The sequence below is a fragment of the Heterodontus francisci genome, chromosome 7 (genome assembly GCF_036365525.1).
Source record: "Heterodontus francisci isolate sHetFra1 chromosome 7, sHetFra1.hap1, whole genome shotgun sequence".
Taxonomy (NCBI): Eukaryota; Metazoa; Chordata; class Chondrichthyes; order Heterodontiformes; family Heterodontidae; genus Heterodontus; species Heterodontus francisci.
The window spans coordinates 77,593,296-77,614,532 of NC_090377.1; the positions used below are offsets into that span (position 1 = coordinate 77,593,296).

The window sequence follows — 21,237 nt, forward strand, 5'->3', positions numbered from 1 at the left end:
TAAAATCCAGAGAGTGTCTAAAAGTGATCCTGTCCGACTTGGCATTGGGCCTCACTGCCAGCTCCTACTGTCTAGGGTGCTGCTTTGGCCACAGCTTGTGTTCATTCTTCTATACGGAGGACCCTTGCGATGATTGTCAAAGCTCCGAAGATTAATTGATTTGTCGTTTATTACTCCACGCTGCACATTTGAAGGCAGAAATCTAGTCTTGAGTGTTCTTTTCTTCTCAGTTATACAACCACCCACCAAGAGATGCAGGGTGTTCTGCAATCGTACACTTTCTACTTTATAGAAATGACTCTGCACTACCTGACATTAAAACTTGGCCTGGAAAAGGCAGGAATACGCTACCTACACCTTTATATATTTTATTTCAGAATCATTCAGAAAGCCAGTCTTATTTTCCACTCTTGTCATTGGTTTAGGCGATCATGTGACGATAAAATCAGCCTCATCTCAACGTCGTGTCTGTGTATTCAATAGACATAGTTTAATAATAGCACGGTCCCTTAGCCTTTGTAATCAGTACATTTTATAAATATACATTTTCAAAGGAACAGTCAAATAAGCAATTTTCTACCGATTCTGCCCGGGCAGAAATGAACAACGAGTTTGAGCGAGAGGTTGGTTTTATCAATAGTGAACCATCGCTTGCCGAGTGCCTGACATCCTTTCCTCCTGTTGGCGAGACATTTCAAAGTTCATCAATCAAGAACTCGACGCTTTCACATTCGACACTGATTCCTCCTCCTTTTGAGCAGAGCTTCTGCAGCTTGGACCATGGTAACACAAACCAAAATGGGAAAACCCACACTTCAAAAGGCATTGGTCGGGCCACATTAGGGGACAAACCTCTGGAATATCCGTGGATGAGAGAAAAGAAAAGCCACAAGAAAAAAACAGTCCCAGCGACGGGATCATTCTCATCTTGTTCTTCTAATGAAGGTCAGGTCAATAATATTTTTCTCTACTATTTGTTTTTGTCATATGTGGTGTACAGAGAGCATTTGAAAAAGGATTCAAATTTGAAACAGTAACAAATGTTTCATTGACTGAAAGATGTCATAACTGCAAAAATGCTCACACCCCAACAATATCCAAAATGTTAATAGTAGCTACTCAAGCCCATAGCACTCCTGGTATTATGTAGGTAGCATTAACCAGCACACACCAAATTCCAGACATTTGTATCATCTTTCTGTTGCCCTGCCGGGCCATTTTCCGCTGAAAGTCTTTTGTGTCTCGAAGGCGGCCATTTTATGTTGCTGGATTATTTGGAAAGATTTGTGATAACTTATCGAAACTTTTCCCTCCTTGCTACAGAAAATGAAGATCTGAATGAGCCGGACAATGGGAGTCCTTTTGACAGCTCCAGGAGACTACGGACCACTTACACAAACACTCAGCTGTTAGAGCTGGAAAAGGAGTTTCATTACAATCGATACCTTTGTAGACCACGGAGGGTAGAAATCGCAGCTCTACTCGATTTAACAGAAAGGCAAGTCAAAGTCTGGTTTCAGAATAGACGCATGAAACACAAGAGACAAACTCGATTCAAACAAAGCCAAAACGCTGATTCAAAGCGCCATTTTGCCAACAGTGTTAATCAGAGTGGATTTTCCACAAGAAGTTTTGCTGAGACACCTGTAAATAAATCCTTGAATTCGTTAGAGAGCGAAAACATTGCTGAGCAAGATATTAGCGATTCTGCTCATCAAGATACATTGAGTGATATCGGCAGTGACCTGCTCAGTGTTATTGGCACTTCTCTGATCTGCACTGAGGGAACCCACAGCCATTATTTTCCCCAGAGCTCAGATGAAACAGACTGCCTGCTACCTATGCTGAAGAACTGTTCGGCTGGAACAAGTCCTAGCAGTCCGGAGAGTTTCAGCATCCCATCTCTGGAGGATTTAGACAAAATTACAATCGAACCCCATCTAGATCTGATAGAAGAATTACCTCAATTGTCTTTGTTGGAAAACGAGGACACACTAATTATTCCATCCAACGTGTTTGACTTTTTAAGTGACAATTTTAACTCCACCGATTTTCAGCAGTTGCAGTTTTAGACCGAATTCCAGCTCACGTACACATTCTCCGCTGATATTCCTTAATTTGCGATATTTCTAATAACTGTATTAACAGGTTGGAAAGTCGTGTCATTTAATACATGCCTCTTGATCCCAGACTTTATGGACCTCCTGTTCATATCTGAATTTTGCCATGAATGAAAGGAAACGAGCTCTGAACAAATTTAATGTAGTGCAAGAAATAAAAGTATTTTCGGTATTTTATTTTAAATAAGGTGAATATTTCAAATTACTGCAGATTTTCAAAAACTAAATACATGTCTTTTAAGTACAATTTATATAATAGCTTTGTGTAAAAAGTATTAACATGAAAATATGCAAGAACAAGTAAATAAAATGTATTGGAGTTGAACATTTATATCCCGACATTGCTTATCGCCTTCAGATTAATAGATGAACTGCCTTAGTCCAAAGTCCCAATCAGCGATATTCCTAGAAAATAAGAAGAAAATGTAATCAGCAACTAAACAACATAAGTAATAATAGTGCTATGACGTAAACATTCATTGTTTATGTTAAAAATGCAGTCATTTATAAGAGAGATATTGGTTGTTGTGGAAAATATTAATAATAATTTATAGACTTTTTCTATGGTTTCCAGTAATGTCCTTAAACTGTTTAATGCTTTAAGAAATATAGTTTTTCAAATAATTATGAGATTAGATTCCTCAAGCCACATCATGGATCTTTATTCAAATTTAAATACCAAGATCATTTCAAATATTTAATGAGCTGCTATGAAAATCGATAGGGAAGCCAACTGGGCTGATCAGCCACATCGCGATATATGCAATTTATAATTATTCAGAAACTCAGTTACTACAGAGTTACAGTTAAAGGCAACCGGTACTGATAACAAGCCAACGATGACCGTCATGGTCTGGCTGGGGTTTAAAGCCATGAAAGACGCCATCTTGTCGACCGAACGAAATGTAGGAGCTGAATAGATCAATGCATGGATATACTATTTAGAAGAGGTGGAAGAAACAAGATCTCGATAAATCATTGCACTTCGAGCATTCGAATTAGGCTACATTGACGAAACATGTAATATCATCACTGAGTCAGAAAATATTGAACATAAAGAAATGACGGCCACTTGAAATGCGTATATTTATGTTTTTTTTTCCTTTTGACTTTGTCAGAGGTGCACAGTAGGTTATCACCATTTGTGGCTTTAAAAACGAATGTGATTAAGACTCAAAATGATTGTACTATCTTTATGTAGAGTATCTGTGTAAAATTGTCAGTCGAATAACGCATATCAAAGATGCGGAAATGTGTTTAAAGACAAGTATTGATGCTGGTGGAAGATTTATTGATATTTAGTTTATAATTACAAATGACATGCATTTCATCACCGAAAAAATCCGAATTAGTAAAGAACTAACAGTAACAAGCGAATATAGTTCCATGTAATAAGTAACTACTGAGTAAGATCGATCCTGGTGAACAATTGCCAGCACTTTGATGTAAACATTCTTGGTTTTTTTTTTAAAACACTTACTCGGGGTATTTATCAACTGAATTCACCATGTGATGAAACTTATTGAGCATGATATTGACTATAAATGGCATACAGAGGAGAAATAAAATCATATTCTAAGCCAGAAATTCACGAGTAACTTCGAAGGCAAGGTGCAATTCATCTTTCTGTTTCAGAAAGGAGAACACATGTGCTTTTCAAACCTCTACTTAAGCCTGCTTGCAGCATCAGAAGACAAAGAAAAGCGCTCTACTTAGAAAAAATAAGTAGCTTTTGAATCCTTAACACACCCATGCATTTTTGTTAGCAAACTATGCTGACTGTGTCAGAAAAGGCTTCGAAAAGCCCACGTTTCATATTTTCAATGTTCAATAAATATTTAATTTTTTGAAATTCGTACTTTTATGTCTTTTATTTCCAGAGAAAATAGCGTTGTCTGAACATTCCAAACATAGATGCCTATTTTGTTAACTTTAGACAAGACCTTGCTTTTAATGTTCAAAGGCTTGAGGAGTCGCTGGTAGGCCGTTCACATTTCAGGATCAGCTGTCATTATATTACAGTACCAAAGAGAATGTTGTGTTAAGTTCTGCTATTAAATGAAGGACTAAATCCACGTTAGTTCAAGAATTCGCTCATTTAGTTTCATTATAACTATAAAGTCAGAACAAATCGCTAAACCTCTGCAAATAATTCCTAATTTCGCTTTTGAATTTTATACCGAAAATAATGAACACTTGCCTGTACACATAGCTATAATAGTCGGACTTCATATAGTTTTCCGTCTGCATTCTAATATCGACCAGATTAGTAATAAACTCATTGGTTTTTTTTCTAGCTCCATTTTGTGTTGTGTTTGGGTTCCACTATAGTGAGGTCATACCAATACAGCGCATTCACAGTAACAAGCGACGTTTTGATCCTGCATAAATTATGAAGCTTTTACGGCTTCTATTAGTATAAGAAATTGCACGCTTTCCAAAAATATGAAGCATTCCGCCCTAAACAAAGGGCGAGTTTTGTGTTTGCTGTTCCTGCTAATAAACGGCAGCTCTCCAGGAACCCTTGCGCAGAGGATCACGTGACAGCAAAATCAGTCATCATATTTCATGTTTATGTGGGCAACTGGCTGGTATATTTACAGCCACTATTTCCGTTTATTTTGCAAAAATGATGGTTGTAAAAATGCAATTGTAAACGAAAAGGAAGACAAATTTGGAATTTAAAACAAGGCACTAACAAATAAGGAGTTCTGCTGAAAGACTTGCAGCTCTGTCTGGATGCATAGCTGTCAGTAGGGTATTGTTAAGAGTTCATCAATCATGAAATCTGCACTTTTCCCTCGACAGCAGTTCCTCCTTCCTTAAAGCAAGCCAAGGCCAGCTGGGATCCCTCCAGCAACCGCTGCCAAAGCGGACAAATGTGAAAGCGAATCACACACTAGTCTAATCACACCACAGACGAAACCCCCTGTATGACCAACCTTCGAGAAATCTGGAGTCTAACTGCGATCCCTCGTTACTGCTCGTTAAAGAGGGTAAAACGTTTCAAGGGCATCAGAAATCTTGGCTCAGCCGAGAATGTTATGTGTGCTTAAATTATTGTCATGTATGACTGCTTTTGTGGTATTGGGTCATTTGCGTTAACCTTTTAAAACATGTCACTAATAGATGTGTTTTCATAGGAATCCCTAATGTATAAAACCCCATACGTTATATTTTATTTACAACCTCACATTTCCTCTTGTCAATTCACAGAATAGCTAATAGACAGCTAATATAGTTGCTAGTACTTCAGATCTAGTGCAATAGTTGTACTTTTTGGAATGTCACCTAAACTTACGCGTTGGTGCCCTACAAAGATGACAGCCTTATTTGCGAATTTCGAATGGCTAACCGCACTTCCCGCAAAAATAATTTGAAAGAGAAGTTAGTTCAAAGACAATCCTCGAATTCCTGACAAGTTGCAAAATGCAAAGCAACCCTGGCCACTTGTCTGGCTATTTGATTTCGAGTCTGCCCCTTTCATCTCCAGAGATCGAAGGCCACCACTACCACCACCCCACACCGCCCTCCTCCTCCCCCTTGCTTGCTTTCAGCGTTAAAATGGAAGCTAACCTCGTGCATACCGAAGTTTTAAACAGGAAAACGTGGAATATTGCATATATGAGTATTTCACAAATAGAAGTCCCTAACGCTTTCCAAGGATAACCCTGATGTTTACTTGGAGGACTATTACCCCCAAATCGTTGGTCATATACTGCCTGAACAGTCCCATTCGAGTTTGCGCCAGATTCTTCGAGGTCTGACATCAAGTACATCGATAAGATTTTACTGTTGTGAATATGAGAAAGTGAGGCACCCTTTAAATCCAGGTGCACACTCTGATTTGGGAATAGTCCCACATATTACTGCAGTGAATCCACGCCTTCTATCAAATAAGCCCGTAGTCTGCTTCTGATCTGCCACACAATGCAATCTTCAGTCACCTTCCCCACTCCCCAACCCCCCAAGCCGTCCAAATCAAATGAACTATTTTCAGAACTAGTTGCAGGAGGGAGTCTAGAAAGAGGTTGATCGTGTTACTTTTACAAACAGGAATAGTTGAATGCTTATAGAAGTAACTAAATATGTGGATCTGTTACTGTTCATTCTTTCCAAAAATATGCGAAAATGCAATGAAATTAAATAATTATTCAAATGACTGTCTGTTTATGCCTGCTTATTTAAATGATCAGTCAAGATTGCAAGGAAGTACTGCATGCAGCGGTCAAAGATTACTTAATTACTTTGACGTGGAACACGTGAACTTTAGCAGAAGCTTTGGAAATCGGAATTAGTTTATTTTATATTTATAAATCCCACCTAAGCAAACACAATGGTAATTGGTAAAATACTCTAATTATCCGATTTGCAACTGGAACATGTTAAATTATGCAAGTTCATGTTTAGAAATGATCACCTCAACTTTTACCATATTCATTAAGTCATTCCATATGTTCAACGCACAGACACATATTTTGACTTTGATATAAGCACACATGAAGAGGTATTTGCTGTAGATTACAGTTCCAGGCAGTAGCTCTGTTAAACTCCCACTCATGGTCAGCATCACATTTCAGAGGAAATTATATGCCAAACACTTATAAAAAAAAAGGCTTTGTCCTTTCCACCAGTATCCAAGTCTGAGAAACTTAACAAACAGGGCTAAATATTAGGGGACTGTGATTTTTTTCAATCTATAATTTGAACAATATTAATCTAATACATTGCTCTTAACACTTAGAAAAAGATTTAGGACTTATAATGCTGCATATATCCTTTACAGTCAAAACTGCAAAGATATGTTAGTCAAACAAGCAAAAGGCAAATGTGAAATGAATGAGAATGTTGAATTGGCTATGCAGGAATTTGGCCTTTTGCAAATCCCGTGGCAACTGTATGCTTTCAAAGCCCTCAAAGTCACTTCCCTCTGAATTATACATAACGTAGCTTTCAAGATCAGTTAAACCTGCTGACCGCAAAATGGATGGAAAAGGTTTTGATACCTTTTTCTCAAATAAGAGAATAGCAACAAAGACATTATTACTCAACCCCTCACTAAGATTTAATTGCGAGGGAACACGAGAACAGAAAGGAGACAAGCTCGAATTGATGGCCACTTAAAAAAGTAAAACGAGCAGAATTCACTTGTAGGTTAGATAGACCGACAGACAGACATAAAGAAATAATCAAACAAAGATAGAAAGGCAGAACAGACACGCTGTGTTGTAGATAGATGGATTTTAGATTCCGAATGCCAATTATATATAGTATCAGACCTTTTATCTGATTGAAGAAATTTCTTTCAACCTACTCTAATTCTATGTTTTAACATATGCATGGGGTAATGGCATGGCACCTAACAAGCTGCTGCTATGAATTAGACTGCACACTGCCCCTGGCGATTAAAAAGAGCAAGCCTTCCTGTGCTGTACACGCACACATCAACAGACTTTCAGTTAGAGCTTTGCGAGTGAGTGTTTTGACAGGTAGATAACTTTCACTCAACTGCTTTCACGGAAGTATACCATGATGAAAAAATATTTAGTAACACATTAGCCAAATGAATAAAAATATTTAAATTGTTTTGTCGATTCCCCCAAACAATTGTAATTGTTGATTGTGCACTTCGGGAACTCAGTTTTCTTACATTTCATTTTGACCTACATGAAAACGATTTGTTTAACATCATATTTTAATGTGATTTCGATATATCCTACAGCCTGTCACAGAACGATGAATAAAACAATGCATAAGACGAATTCAGAATTAGCAACGGCCAATACTGGGCAGTGAAATAAACAATCCAAGAGCACTAAAATGGAATATCATGCTTTTTATTTCAGCCTTTTGTTGGATATAGGTATTTTAATAACTCTAAATATTGTACAAATATTTATGGAATTTTACAACGTTAAGTGCTATTAATGATAATTGACAGGATAGCGATTGAAAAGGGAGGGAACTATCTATTCTTTCTATCTCTGGCAAGACAATTATCCGGTTTCTCTAATTGTTTAAACAACGTTCAATAGGCCTTGATGCTAGAATTTGTAAAGTCACAAGTACGCAGGACAGGCAATAGTACTTTGGCTGTTTATTAAACAGTTTGACATTTTAACTATGTCATAAACATAACGTAACTATTTTCTTTATGGACCTGATTATTATGTCGGTTAGGATTATGTTGAGAAGAAAATAGCATCTACTTGAGGGTAAGCGTAAATTAAAAGAAACAGAAGAGTTTGCTGGCGGTTTTCTATAAATTGTAAACTGAGGGACAGCAGCAGTACAGTGCCAGGAACTCAACTTCAGAATCCATTTAAATAACCATTTGTTTTATTCTTTCACGCTCTCTTCGTTTGGGATTTGGTGGTGCTGTGACTATAGTAACTGACTTCGTGGAGTCAAGGCCACGAAACAGTCACGATTGTACCCCCATTTGATAGTCACTGTGTCATAAAACAGCCAAAGCTGCTAACAGCAGACGGCGTGCCTTTACTGTAAGCGCCACCATCACACAAGTCAAACCTCTCATTACTCTGCAGCAATAACACTCCGCCCACAGTAAAAGGAATATCTTACCGGCTTTCGAAGAATCGTCCGCAGTGTGGGTAAGGTTAGCGGAAGCCTCTACTAACAGTGATAATGATGTGATCTTAATGGAAGGTGAGTAGATTGAACAGTCCACTCCTTTCCGTGGATGAGCGAAGACCTCCGGACGCCATGGAATAGCGCTGGCTAAGACCGCTATGATTGGACAGACACAGCCACGTGACTTCCTTGCTCTATATTAGGAATATTTACTTCCTTTGCGAAGGAAGTGCAGGATCTGTTATGGTGATCAGGGATAGACAGCAATCAGCTAGATCTAAACATCTCATTCTGTTCCAGCCCATCATTGGAAGAATGAACTCTTACTTAGAATACATACCCAGTGCTGACATTCTGACGTTTTCGCCAAAGTTTTGTCATAGTAATTCTCCACCAGTCTCCCTGCAGCAGTGCTCCGGAGAAGGTCGGTATGCTGCAAGTGAACCGGGAGGTAATCCATCTCCTAGTCATCATCACCTTCATCAGTCGGTGCCTGCTGCTCTCGAACTTTCCTATGACTCCTCTCCATCCGTAGATATTAACCTTTTACCTCAGAGCAATCTCGGCTATGACTTTCCTTACGCTGCTAACCAGGAGCTGGATGACACTGGGGGACTTATTCCATACAACACCTCTGTTTACTCAGGAAGCGCGTCCTTTCCGCTCACTGCGCGCCAGCACGAATACAACAATGTCTTTAGTGAGCAAGAACAATACCAAACCTATGGCAAGGAGTTCCCAAACTTCTACCCCGGGCATTATCAGAGTCCATCGACGTCTCAGGGTGGTTACCAAAGGCCGGAGTCTCCCGCAGCACAGAAAATCACCACAGCAAATACCTTCGAGTGGATGAAAGTGAAGCGAAATCCTCCTAAAACAGGTCAGTAAATTATCTCGGAAACCTGTAGCTGATGATTAATTATCAAGTCTACAGTAGCACGTGGGCCTTCTGTAAGATTCATTCAAAGCAGTAATTTTGTGTTAACCCTTTCATAGACAGAGTCAATGTATTGAGACGAAGTGACCCGTATGCGTAAAGTGCAATGCTGTTCGAATCGTCTCGCCTACCGTTATTTAATTCTGGTTCATTTCAATGCCATTAATTGTGCTTGAGCACTAACATTGAGAACTGAATCATTCTCAATACCTCTTTCGGGGAAAAGAGTGGCACAGTTAAGGGAATAAGTTAACCAACTAATATGTGCATTCCACTAAAATATTGTGCCCAACTATATTGTGTGTCTTTTTGCAGCGAGAACAACTGACTATGGAGTCCCCAGCCCTACCAGCACAGCGCGTACAAATTTCACCACCAAACAGCTGACGGAACTGGAGAAAGAATTCCATTTTAATAAATACTTAACACGCGCCAGGCGTGTAGAAATAGCTAACGCACTACAACTCAGTGAAACCCAGGTGAAAATCTGGTTCCAGAACAGGAGGATGAAACAAAAGAAAAGGGAGAGAGATGGCTTCCTTGCCAATTTGGCTTCTGTGAACTGTAGTCAGGACTCACCGTCCGCAGAAAGTTCGGATAAATCGGACACTACCTCACCTTTGCCTTCTCCATCAACAAAGAGTTCGTCAGAGAATCCAAACTTTGTTGAACCGAAGTAACTGTTTGAGGAATCGGTCTTAACTTTCAACATATTTCTGATGGAAAATATTGGAATCATTTAGCACATGACAAAGTTTTCACCTTTATTCTATCAAGTTACCGGCAGGTGATGCAGACTCGATTATTTGTTTATATTGGTTTGAGATGATTTTAACTTCTGTAAAATATTGAAATGGACTCGAGGGGTTTGGTCAGTTTATACTTTGACCTGGAATGTGCATCAACAAAAACGCCATTAACAGTTAAGTACAAAGGTGAAACAAAATGTATCACTCAACTAGTGTGAAAAAAGTTTCCTTTCTTAACACGTTTGCACAGGCCGTGAGTCAGCCATTGTAAATAAAATCTCAACAATAACAGGCTGCCACAACTTGCCAGGTTTTTCTTTATACTGCCTTGCTGAGACTGTTACTTGCGTAAAGTAAATTGTTTACATGTACTGTATTTTTTATTGATTTATGTGTGATGACATTGACGAATGTAACGTAGCATGTTCAACATAGCTCCTCAATGAGTGGAGTTTGCACAATTATGCCTCAGGTTGAAAGGTTGCGGTTGCTGCTATGTAACACTGTGCCTATTCTTTCACTAGTAAATATGTTACTTGGCTACTCTACCTCTGTGATACTTACCAATGTATATTGAAGACTGGTCATGTTATATTCTGCTCTATTATGAACTGACTTAAAAGCTTGTAATTTAATCTATTCGTCATCAGAAACGGTTTGTTAGCTTTAATAACTGTGATAATACAAAATATTGTCCAATGGTAAGAACGTGCAAAGGCAGTGGAATAAAATATATCAGAATACATTTAACGCTTTCAAACTTCTCGACTTTTCTGTAAGTACAGCACCGAATTGGACTCAAGGGTTTGGCCAAGACATTCACTTTGATATGGAATGTACATCATGGAAAAACTTAACAGTTCAGTGCAAAGGTGAACCAAGATGTAGGACTCTGCACTGATACAGAAAAGAAGCAAGAAGGCTGTAGTCTCCCACTTTCAGTTGAATCTTGGTCATTTTACAATATTGTAGCTCAATCAGCCAGTGATTTTATGATTCTGTTATTAAAATGTGGTTGGTTGCCTGAAGTTGAAATGAGAGACTTGAACGTTTATCATTTCTTGCCATTTCTGTTACTAACTTCAGTTTAATCAAAAATATTTTTGAAGACTATATTTAGTGACAGCTCTCTGTTCTCTAAAGCCAGGAAAGAGAAACAGGCCTTTGCATTATTAACAAGTTATAATGAGTCCACTTGGATTAAACATCTTTGCTCAGCAACTTTCTACCCAATGATCAATACGAGAGGGAAAACATTTATTCAACTTCCTAAATCAATTTAACAAAAGATGTTCATATTTGAGATGCATGTGCTCTGCTGAATTTCTCTGCATCTTCCCATATCACACAGCTTTAGCCACAAGCTACGTCTCATTGGTATTGGACAGGAGAATAAGTCAAACAGTGGTAGATGTTTAATTGACTTCAGAAAAAAATCTTCATCATTCCATGAAGAGAACTAAAATATAAAAAATTGCAAAATATAAATGTATTTTGCTGCTTAATCATAAACATCAGCTGCATAATTTGTCAACATCATACTCGCAGTTTGAAATGACTGTTTCCATGTTTAACTTACTATAGCCGTATTTGAATTATAATTCCTTCTGATGACTTGCGCCAATGTTGTCCCTAGTTTACAGGTCTAACTACGTTTACAGCTGACCGTTGGTGACTTCTGTACTGATTTAAGGCTCGTTCAGCCTTCACGTTAGCACAGCGATTTAATCAGCCAATTGAACTTTTGTTACAAATCATCCTGGTTGGTTTTTCTAGATAATAATAGTAATAATAGTAATTTCGAGCAATCAGTTACTGGTTCATCGATATGTTTGACTTAACCTGAATTTGAACCCATACTCTAACGGTGGGAAATAGATGCTGTAGTTCAGACTTAGTAAAAGAAAAGGCTGGGAGAACCTGTTTGTGTTTAACGCGCGTTTGATGATCTCAGGACGCCCTAAAGCGCTTTGCAGCCAATGAAGTACTTTTGAAGTGTAATCACGTAATGTAGGAATGACAGAATAAGTTTGTACAAAAGTCAACATATTTTTCAACCAGTAAATTAAGTTAAACCCGGCTTTACATAACCTAGTTAGGATCAATGCATATACAATATATACAAAATCCTATTTTTAGGCTTCACTTTAAAATTTGTTGAAAAATTGGGCTGTAGTTTTTTTTAGGAGGCAATGAAAGCTGACCACTAACGATTCAACACGAATCACTTCAATTTTGATCATCTGTTAGGTTTTGACATTTGCTTTTCTGTATTTGTGTATGACTACAAAGGGGTAACTCATAACTCATAATGTGCATATTCCAGATAAACCACATTTTGGACAACAAAAGGGAGCGACACAAATGAACAAGCCTATATTTTTCTTTCGGCCATTTGGTCTTAACAACTTAGTGTTAATTACAGTTCCACTAAAATAACACATAGCAGTCCCCGAGAAGCGGTATTTCAAAGAACTGCTGCAGTCATAAAGTTTACAATGACCTCCCTGGGAATCAGCCTGGAGATCTTTGATATGGAATCCGCGATTCTTTGATGGTGGTTCGCAATGAACAATCGTTATACTCTTCTGTACCCAGAAAAGATGTGTTTTATCTAAAACCTGACTGCACATAATGTTTATTTAGCTTTTAGGCAGTGGCACATGTTGCACGCAGGCCAGGCGATTGGTTTGAAAACTTGATATTTTTGAGAGTATAAATAAATAATGCTAGGTTACGCCTCGGGAAATGGCATATCCTGGTGCGATTGCATGTTATAAACTTGCATGTCTTTTGTCTTGTCCCTTGCTGTTAGGCGCCTATTGTTCGCTTTTATGTCATCATACCTCTGATCCCAGTCGTGATTATTCCCCAAAGCCCCTGAAGACGTGGGGGATGCCAGGGATTTTATTAGCACAATACGAAAACTGTTCGTAACTGTGACTGTATTGTAAGGGTCACAATAGTCGTTTGCACTTGTTTGATATCCAGTTTTACTTCTGCCCAGAGCGGAAGGACTATTCAATATTTACTCTGCCTGAAAGGGGTTGTGTAAGGGTGAACCATAGCAGGCATCCCACCGATCCCACCCCCAAGAACCAGGTTCACTGAAAGTTCATGAGAAAAAAACGATCCAGATCGATCCTTAGTCTTCTACGATTTCTGTTGCGATCAATGTATTAGTACAATTTTTTAAAATAACAGGCATGAAATATATGCTTGTTCTCCCTCCCCTCCAAAAAAACTCGCTTTTAACGTTTGAATCAATAAATTAAGGTAATGCACACATCTCATCATTAGATAGCCTTAAAGGTCAAAGTTCACTGTAGTACTGCATAAATGAATAATTAATGTAACTTTATGGCTGACGCACAATTAATATGCCACTAATCCATTGCGTTCGTGGCAAATAATAAGGACGTACCATTTATGGGCTGTTCCCTGAAATCTGTTATTCTGCTGCTTGTACCCTATAATTTTTTCTCTAAATTATAATGTATTGAAAGAGTAACTATTTTATTCCAGATTTCGTTTGTTGCAATAAAAAAACATATATAAATATATGAACTGCATTTTGGAGCAGCAGGCTTTTTTTATTTGGCTGCAGTGACATTTTCACACAGTGTTGCATAGAAAGCATGCTGCTGCCAAAGATAATACAAAATAGAAGCTCAATGACACAGGCAACACTGCAACAGCACTCATAAAATCATTCCATACCAGGCATTTTCCGTTTTGCGTCAAGTTTTTCAGTTTGCCCTAGAAATATGTAACGAATATAAACACTATCTGGGCGTTCCCAACAGTGAAAATAATTGATAGGTGTGGGAGCAGCTCTAAGTCAATTAGAACAATGGGCGGGGCGCTGATGCGCAGTAGCAGTATCTCATTGGTTTAACATGCAGATTATCCATAAAATGAATGCCGACGAATAACATTTGTCGCTTGTTTATTTTGGTATTTATCTAAATTTTAATTGTCACCGGATTGAGGCACTCTTTGAATAATTGGCTATTGTATTGTGCTCCTCAGTGATCATTTCACATACATTTGCTCCAAGTAAATTCAGGATGCAGGAAATTCAACTTGTTGACACAGAAATCGAATCGCAAAAAAGAAACACGGTTCGCGATAAGTTTTATATTTAAATATGTTAAAATAGACTGACATTAATACTTTGTGTGCTTACAGAAAACTGGAAAAATTCAATCCCACCAATTACAGTCTATTACACTAGCTCGGTAGGTTACAGTTCCTAACAGGGCGGTGTGAAATTGTTTCATTGCGTGGTCTTCGTAAAAATCTATCGAATTGAAGTGACTCTTCAGTACAGTTGTAACACTGTTAGACAATGTAATCCAATGTAAAGCGAAAAACTCCTGATCCTACGTATTATATAACTGTCTTATCTGATGTTTCTGAACTTTTCCTTCAACAGACTAGTCATTATGTGTTTTTAATAGAACTGGCAACGAGAAAATAAATATAAACGCCGGCTACATATATTAATCAGTACATTTTTGTATTACAGTGAACAGTCGAACAGCTGCTCAATTTCAATATTGTACGAGCATTCAAAATTACATTTAACAATTTGCTTTCTATTTGTAGCTGTACCTTTGAAATACACTTTTCCTGAAGGAAAAAGTCAACTCGAAACTAGATAGGAGTTAACCTTTGCGAATTAGCACATTATGAATTGTTTTCCTATAAAATATTGTCAGTAAGTTTAGCCCTGTGTGGATTATTAGACTAGAGGTCATATAAACAGAAACATGTAATTTTGATCAGGCTCTGTAACTAACAGTAAGGACATGACTGAAAACCGATGCTATACATTGTCTATATACGGCTGTTCCTTATGATACTAGTCTCGGGCATATGTTTCGTTAAGCTCTGAAGAAGAGTCACTGACCTGAAACGTTAACTCTGCTTCTCTCTCCACAGATGCTGCCAAACCTGCTGAGTATTTCCAGCATTTCTTGTTTTCATTTCAGATTTCCAGCATCCGCAGTATTTTGCTTTTATGTTTCGTTAATTCGCTCCATTTTACCTTTTGGAACACATGTATTGTATATGAGGCTTACTAGTCGTAAGAAACATTATGTATCTTTTAGGGCTGAGGTTCAGGATTACGTTTCTAAGAAAATGACTATAAATGTATTATACTTTCTTCCTGAGCCAAAATAGTTTTTAAAACATCCATCGCCATTTGTTAGTAGATTGTTATATTCTGGATTCGTTCTGCAAAAATCAACAATTATGAAAATGACTAGTTAATGTGCCACGACCATCACAAGCTTCAGTTGTTATTGGTATGTTGCATTGTAGTAAACGAGTAGGAGAGAATTGCAACATCTGCTGCTGGGATTTGTTCAGATATTTTACAGTAACAGGTACAGAATTAGTAACAATAAAAGATTTCTACCTATGTATTAAAATTCAGTTTAGTCCAAGCTAGAGGCATGCCTTGACAAATAAACCTAAATTTACAAGAATATGTTAACTTTGGTTAAAGACTGATGTCAACTACAGACGAAATGAGTGAATATGTACAAACAGTATATTTAATAATTCGTTAAAATCGACAAATCCTAAGAAAATACAGGTCACGCAAAACTGATACGTATTCTAAACATGCTGAAGTTTGTAAGAAACGTTTGGCAGTGGAGTTATATTTAGTATAACCATTTTCTTTACGTAAAAGTATTTGGATTCTATATAGCAGAGGGTTAAAATCTTATATTGAATCAAGTATATTCCGATCATGTATGGATTAATCTAAATTTTACTGTGTGTACTTACTGTAACCACGTTCCTCCCGACAATCAGCTTAATATCTGCTAAATGCAAAATAGTAAGTTTCACACTTCCATTCTTCCTTTTGCAAGGTTAATGCGTTGATTCTCAATATGCCAGGAGCTAACTGCAGTAAATCTTGCGATCGATACGCTTTAATGAGACACACATCAAAAAATCACTGCATACTTTGTATATGCCCCTCTCTAACAAACGTTTATTTAGTTTTATTTAGAGATACAGCACTGAAACAGGCCCTTCGGCCCACCGAGTCTGTGCCGACCATCAACCACCCATTTTATACTAATCCTACGCTAATTCCATATTCCTACCACATCCCCACCTGTCCCTATATTTCCCTACCACCTACCTATACTAGGGGCAATTTATAAAGGCCAATTTACCTATCAACCTGCAAGTCTTTGGCATGTGGGAGGAAACCGGAGCACCCGGAGGAAACCCACGCAGACACAGGGAGAACTTGCAAACTCCACACAGGCAGGACCCTGTTAACAGAAGTTCACAAGAGGTTACAACGCTTCCGTATGTTCCCGCAGAGATTTAACAATTTTAAAAATCGGATATATTTTGTCTGATCCGACCTAATTGAATTACAGAGAAACAATGTAATTAAATTGCAAGAGACACCGATTCGATTAATCTCGAGCCTACTGTGTGTGCTACCAAAAATTCGAGTGTAAGAATAGTTCACAATCAATGGCAAAAATAAATGGGCTGAATGGCCTACTCCTGCTCCAATGTTCCTATGGCTTCATAATTGTTTTGAGCGAAATGATCACTTGGGAATCGAAAACAATATTTTTTGGAGTAAAGGAGGTGAACAAGATCCGATCTACTCGCCATTTTTTACTACTTGCCGTTTTAAATAATCTATCCATGTCTCCTTTCTATGCAAGTATAAACATTGGCTAAAATTTGCATGTTTCAATAATTATTATACAATTCACTCCCAAATATAGCGTTCCGGTTCACAAACAGGCACGAAACAAGAAATTGCATTTATTTTACTCGCCAATTTCAATTAGGGTCTACAAGTTATTTTGAATTATATACTTAATCTTAAATGAAGTGTTACCTCAATTACTATCAAACTATGCCGGGCTAGCCCATATTTCGTGAGAACATCACCGACCTTTTGTTTGTGTGGCATGTTTAAGTGTTTTAACACACTTAAAGTAGTGAATGCATCAACCTGTCAATTCATATACCAAACATCATATATTCCATGAAACACGTGAAGTTTTGTGTAGGGACTGGTTGGTCTAGTTGATTAGACACTGACCTTTCACCTGTGGGACCTAGGCTCAAATTCAGCGCTGTCAGATGAGTATGTAAGGGCCCTAGCTGAAGCGAGTTTGGGCAGTTTCAATCTCGTATCCAGTTGCCACGGATCTACAGCACAGAACTGTCTCTAATTCGGTACTAATTGGCAGCCTCACTCAGAAAGGGCACCTATCTCGTGTGCGAAATGGAGAAACAAGTCATGTCAGTGTAACAGAGCATGTTGTAGGGACAAAATCGCGCGAAGCTTTATATCCGACCAGTAAGTGCTTGATACTGATACTGGATGCCTAAAGTGAAAACAATTCAATCCCCAGCACAAAGATATAATTTAAAACAAAAAGTCAGCTTTTATTTCCGGGTTCTGATTTATATATGTGCTTCTTAATGACTGTCATAAACGTAATTTGCCGTAGCTCAAATTTATTATTTATTGTTCAATAACACTTTCTAGTTTCATGTACGTTATTGGTCAAATAAGAGCATTCCAATTCTAATCAGTGCTTTGAACAACGTTTGCACCGACACTTTCAATAGCTCGCTTCCTGAATTTTCCATGTCGGTCTGTGCTCCCATTTATAGCGAAGATAATTTACTTTACATTTTATTTTTGGTTAAAAAAAAACTATCGGATAGTTCCAGCTAAATTTCCATTTTATATCCACAATGAACAATTTGGATAATACAAGAAAAAACTGTACAAAAGCTTGAAAGCAAAAGCAAAAAACTTCATTTTTAAATGTGCGAGGCCTGTTTTAAAGCGCTTATTGAATTAACAAAAAGGATGCTCGGTTACAGAGTAGTGTTTCTGCTTTTTCGTCGATAAGCCTCAGCTATATCAAACAAGGCGTCCAAAGCATTATTTACTGTCATATGAAGTCACATTCTAACACCATCGCTATCAGAATTCAGAGCTGACTTGCTGTGATGACTCTCCAGCACTGTTCAACCGCAAGCCAGAATGGTAACTGCGGTTAGAGAAATGTATGCAGTATATACTGGGAAAGCGGCACTTCCAGTTACAATGATGGAATCGGATATTTTCAGGTTCACTTAGCGCTCTATTGTAACTGTATCCCTCTGTAATAGTCAACTGTGGTAATGAATTCATTATTACAAATTTATTGTGTGGCTCAATCATTTGTTACAATAGATCTAAATACTTTGGTTGGAATTTCAACATTATGTACCTGTTACCAATAAATTATACATTACATTTAAGTATCAGCCTTGGCTCATTGACAGCTTTTGAGGTAGAAGCACGAGGGTTCAAACCCCCACTGCAAGACTTCTGAGCACATAATGCAGGCTGCAGCACTCAGGAGAATGCCATGCTGTCCAGGGTGCATTCTTTCGGATGAGATGTTAAACCGAATCTCATCTGCCCCCTCAGGTACACTTAAAATCTCCGATGGCACAATTCAAAGAACAGCAGGAGAGTTCTCTAGATGTCCTGGCTAATACTTATCTCAAAATCAACACCACTAAAAACAGATTTGTGGAGCAAATACAGAAAACAGAAATAAGCTCTATCTGACTGCTGTCCCTGGCACCTTACTCTGCGCAAATTAACTGCTGCCTTTCCCAACATCACAACAATGACCACATGTCATTTAGCTGCAAAGTGTTTTGGGACGCCCTAAGGTCACGAAGGGCTTTGAATAAATGCAAGTTATTTCTTTCTTATTAATATTCTAATCTATAATTGAAGAGTGAAATCATTATATATATACGTTTAATTATTTGCAGTAACTGATTCACTTAAGTTAGTTAACATGTTAAAACTCATCATACGTGTCATTTATTCTAAATAGGACAGATCTGAAGGACCACAACATCTTTTCCGGTCTACTTGTGAAGCACTACATTTATTGAGCCAGGCAATTTTTAAAAACAATTCTTAAATTCAACCTACAATCTACAATCTTCAAAATGTCACCGTCCATACATTTTAATGATTATAATTGTACGTTTCCTTAATTTCAGCAGTAAAAACTAGTGGGTCACAATTGTGTGTTATACTGGACAAGCTTCTGCAATCTCCAAAACATTTAAGGAACTACAGTCAATGTCATGCAATGGATCAAGTGGAACGCAAAATCGCAATGCTTTCAACTGCTATTAACTAGCTTGTTCGGCGTTTAAAAATAACGGATTGATACTTGATCTTCAACGGATACCTGTACAGGGTCAGCCAGAAATATCAATTGATAAACAAGCAAGTATAGTGAATAAAATCTCAAAACCTGCAGTTCAAAATAGCTCAAAATGCATTTCTGAAAACAACGCAATCTTCATCAACATAGTCTTTACTTACTATCTGGTTCCAGCAATTTTCTCACTTCTGACCTCTGATGATCAGAGAGTACTATGGTCAGAGAGAAAACATGGAATGGATTATTACACGACAAAAAGTTAAAATTCTGCTTGCAAAACATGTAGTTTTTTCATTGCAACAAGCTTTTCTGCTCTAAATTCGTGTTCTAACCAGATCTATCTGATCTATACACATATATTAGAAAATAAAGGGTTACCCAGTTTCGTTCACGAATGAGGAAGATCTAACAACTTATGGTGACAAAAATTGGACATAAGTATTGTCTTCTTTATTGAAAAGTTTATCGATTTCTCTTCATTGAGTATTCTGTTCATTTAACAGAGCTGGAGATAATGTTGTTTTAAATAAAATCATATACATTTTATTAACTCTTTTATTAGAATTATTACAAGAACAGATAGTACAGTAGATTACATCGCATCTCACTTCTAAATGTCTACAAAATGCATAAATGCACCAAAAGCAGCAACTCTACCAAATGTTATTCCTTTGTCTAGAAAGTAAGGTTGAGTATAAATAATGTGTTCTTTGTTCATATGACACCCTAATTTTCTGGTCAAAAACACAATTCTGCTTTGCAAAGCATCTAAATATGACTTGGAGAAACAGCAAAGGAAAGCAGTAATTCTGGTTATCGTTTAGTATTGCATTAGCACATTAGCAGCATTTTATTTAAGAGAAAATATCACATTTTCAATTATAGAAATACATACATACACACATATATATAACATGCAATAACACCGACATTAAATATCTACCTTACATCAGATTTAACAGGTATTCAAAAACAAAACTAGTACACATTATGTTTTCCTTTTTCATTGAAGGTGTTTATTCCACTGAGCATGCTAACATTTTATATAATTAATATTCAGAATGGTGCACATCATTATTAGAAATTCAACCAAAAGCTTTCTTTAAATTCATACTTAGTAGCTTTGCTGTCCCTGAGTATCATATTATTCATCTTAAAAGAAAGAAATTCCTGATCTTGGTATCCGTTATTACTATTTGACACACATTGCTTTCCTTCTAGACTTAATTTTCTGAGTTTGAGGGAACTCACAGTCTTTAGGACAAATAATTCTAGATTGCGCATGCCCACTGCATGACCTGAATCATAGCAGAGAACTTCCTAGAATCTGGCACTAAATTAGTCACCACAATGAAAGATGCCAAAAGGAGGGGAGGAAGAATGGGAAAAATACACTGGTGCAATTAAAGGTGCTTTGCTGGCACTTGTATTCAGAATAAACCCATCCTGTAAAGTCTGTTAAAATTATTTCCCCATTTATTGTTGCGTATGCATGTTGAAAAACTTAATGGTGCCTGCCTTGTTTGTTCTCATGATGAGAAGAGATGTGTTCAGATACTATATCCAGCAGTTATCTCTCC

General features: G+C 37.5%; 2 protein-coding genes and 1 long non-coding RNA gene across 11 annotated transcripts; 2 read left to right on the plus strand and 1 right to left on the minus strand.

Moving 5' to 3' along the window:
- Positions 1-430: 430 nt before the first annotated feature.
- LOC137372094 (homeobox protein Hox-A2-like) lies at positions 431-3,920 on the plus strand. The gene is made up of 2 exons (XM_068035486.1): positions 431-945; positions 1,324-3,920. The coding sequence occupies exons 1-2, from the start codon at positions 600-602 to the stop codon at positions 2,070-2,072; spliced, it is 1,095 nt and encodes a 364-aa protein (XP_067891587.1). The 5' UTR covers positions 431-599; the 3' UTR covers positions 2,073-3,920.
- LOC137372096 (uncharacterized) lies at positions 2,276-9,430 on the minus strand. Its single transcript, XR_010975378.1, has 3 exons — positions 9,055-9,430; positions 8,706-8,952; positions 2,276-2,525 (listed from the first exon to the last, which is right to left on the minus strand). It is a non-coding gene; the product is annotated as an uncharacterized lncRNA (long non-coding RNA).
- On the plus strand, positions 8,653-19,604 carry LOC137372095 (homeobox protein Hox-D1-like). 9 transcript variants are annotated; one of them, XR_010975372.1, is made up of 4 exons: positions 8,653-9,594; positions 9,967-10,753; positions 14,592-14,641; positions 19,491-19,604. XR_010975372.1 is itself a non-coding variant. In XM_068035487.1 (2 exons), exons 1-2 carry the CDS (start codon positions 8,958-8,960, stop codon positions 10,329-10,331), a joined length of 1,002 nt encoding a protein of 333 aa, XP_067891588.1. In that variant the 5' UTR covers positions 8,653-8,957; the 3' UTR covers positions 10,332-11,177. The 9 variants fall into 9 exon arrangements, 1 of the variants encoding a protein (XP_067891588.1); XR_010975370.1 differs by having other exon boundaries at positions 19,488-19,529; XR_010975371.1 differs by lacking the exon at positions 19,491-19,604 and adding an exon at positions 19,316-19,381.
- The last annotated feature ends 1,633 nt before the right edge of the window (positions 19,605-21,237 follow it).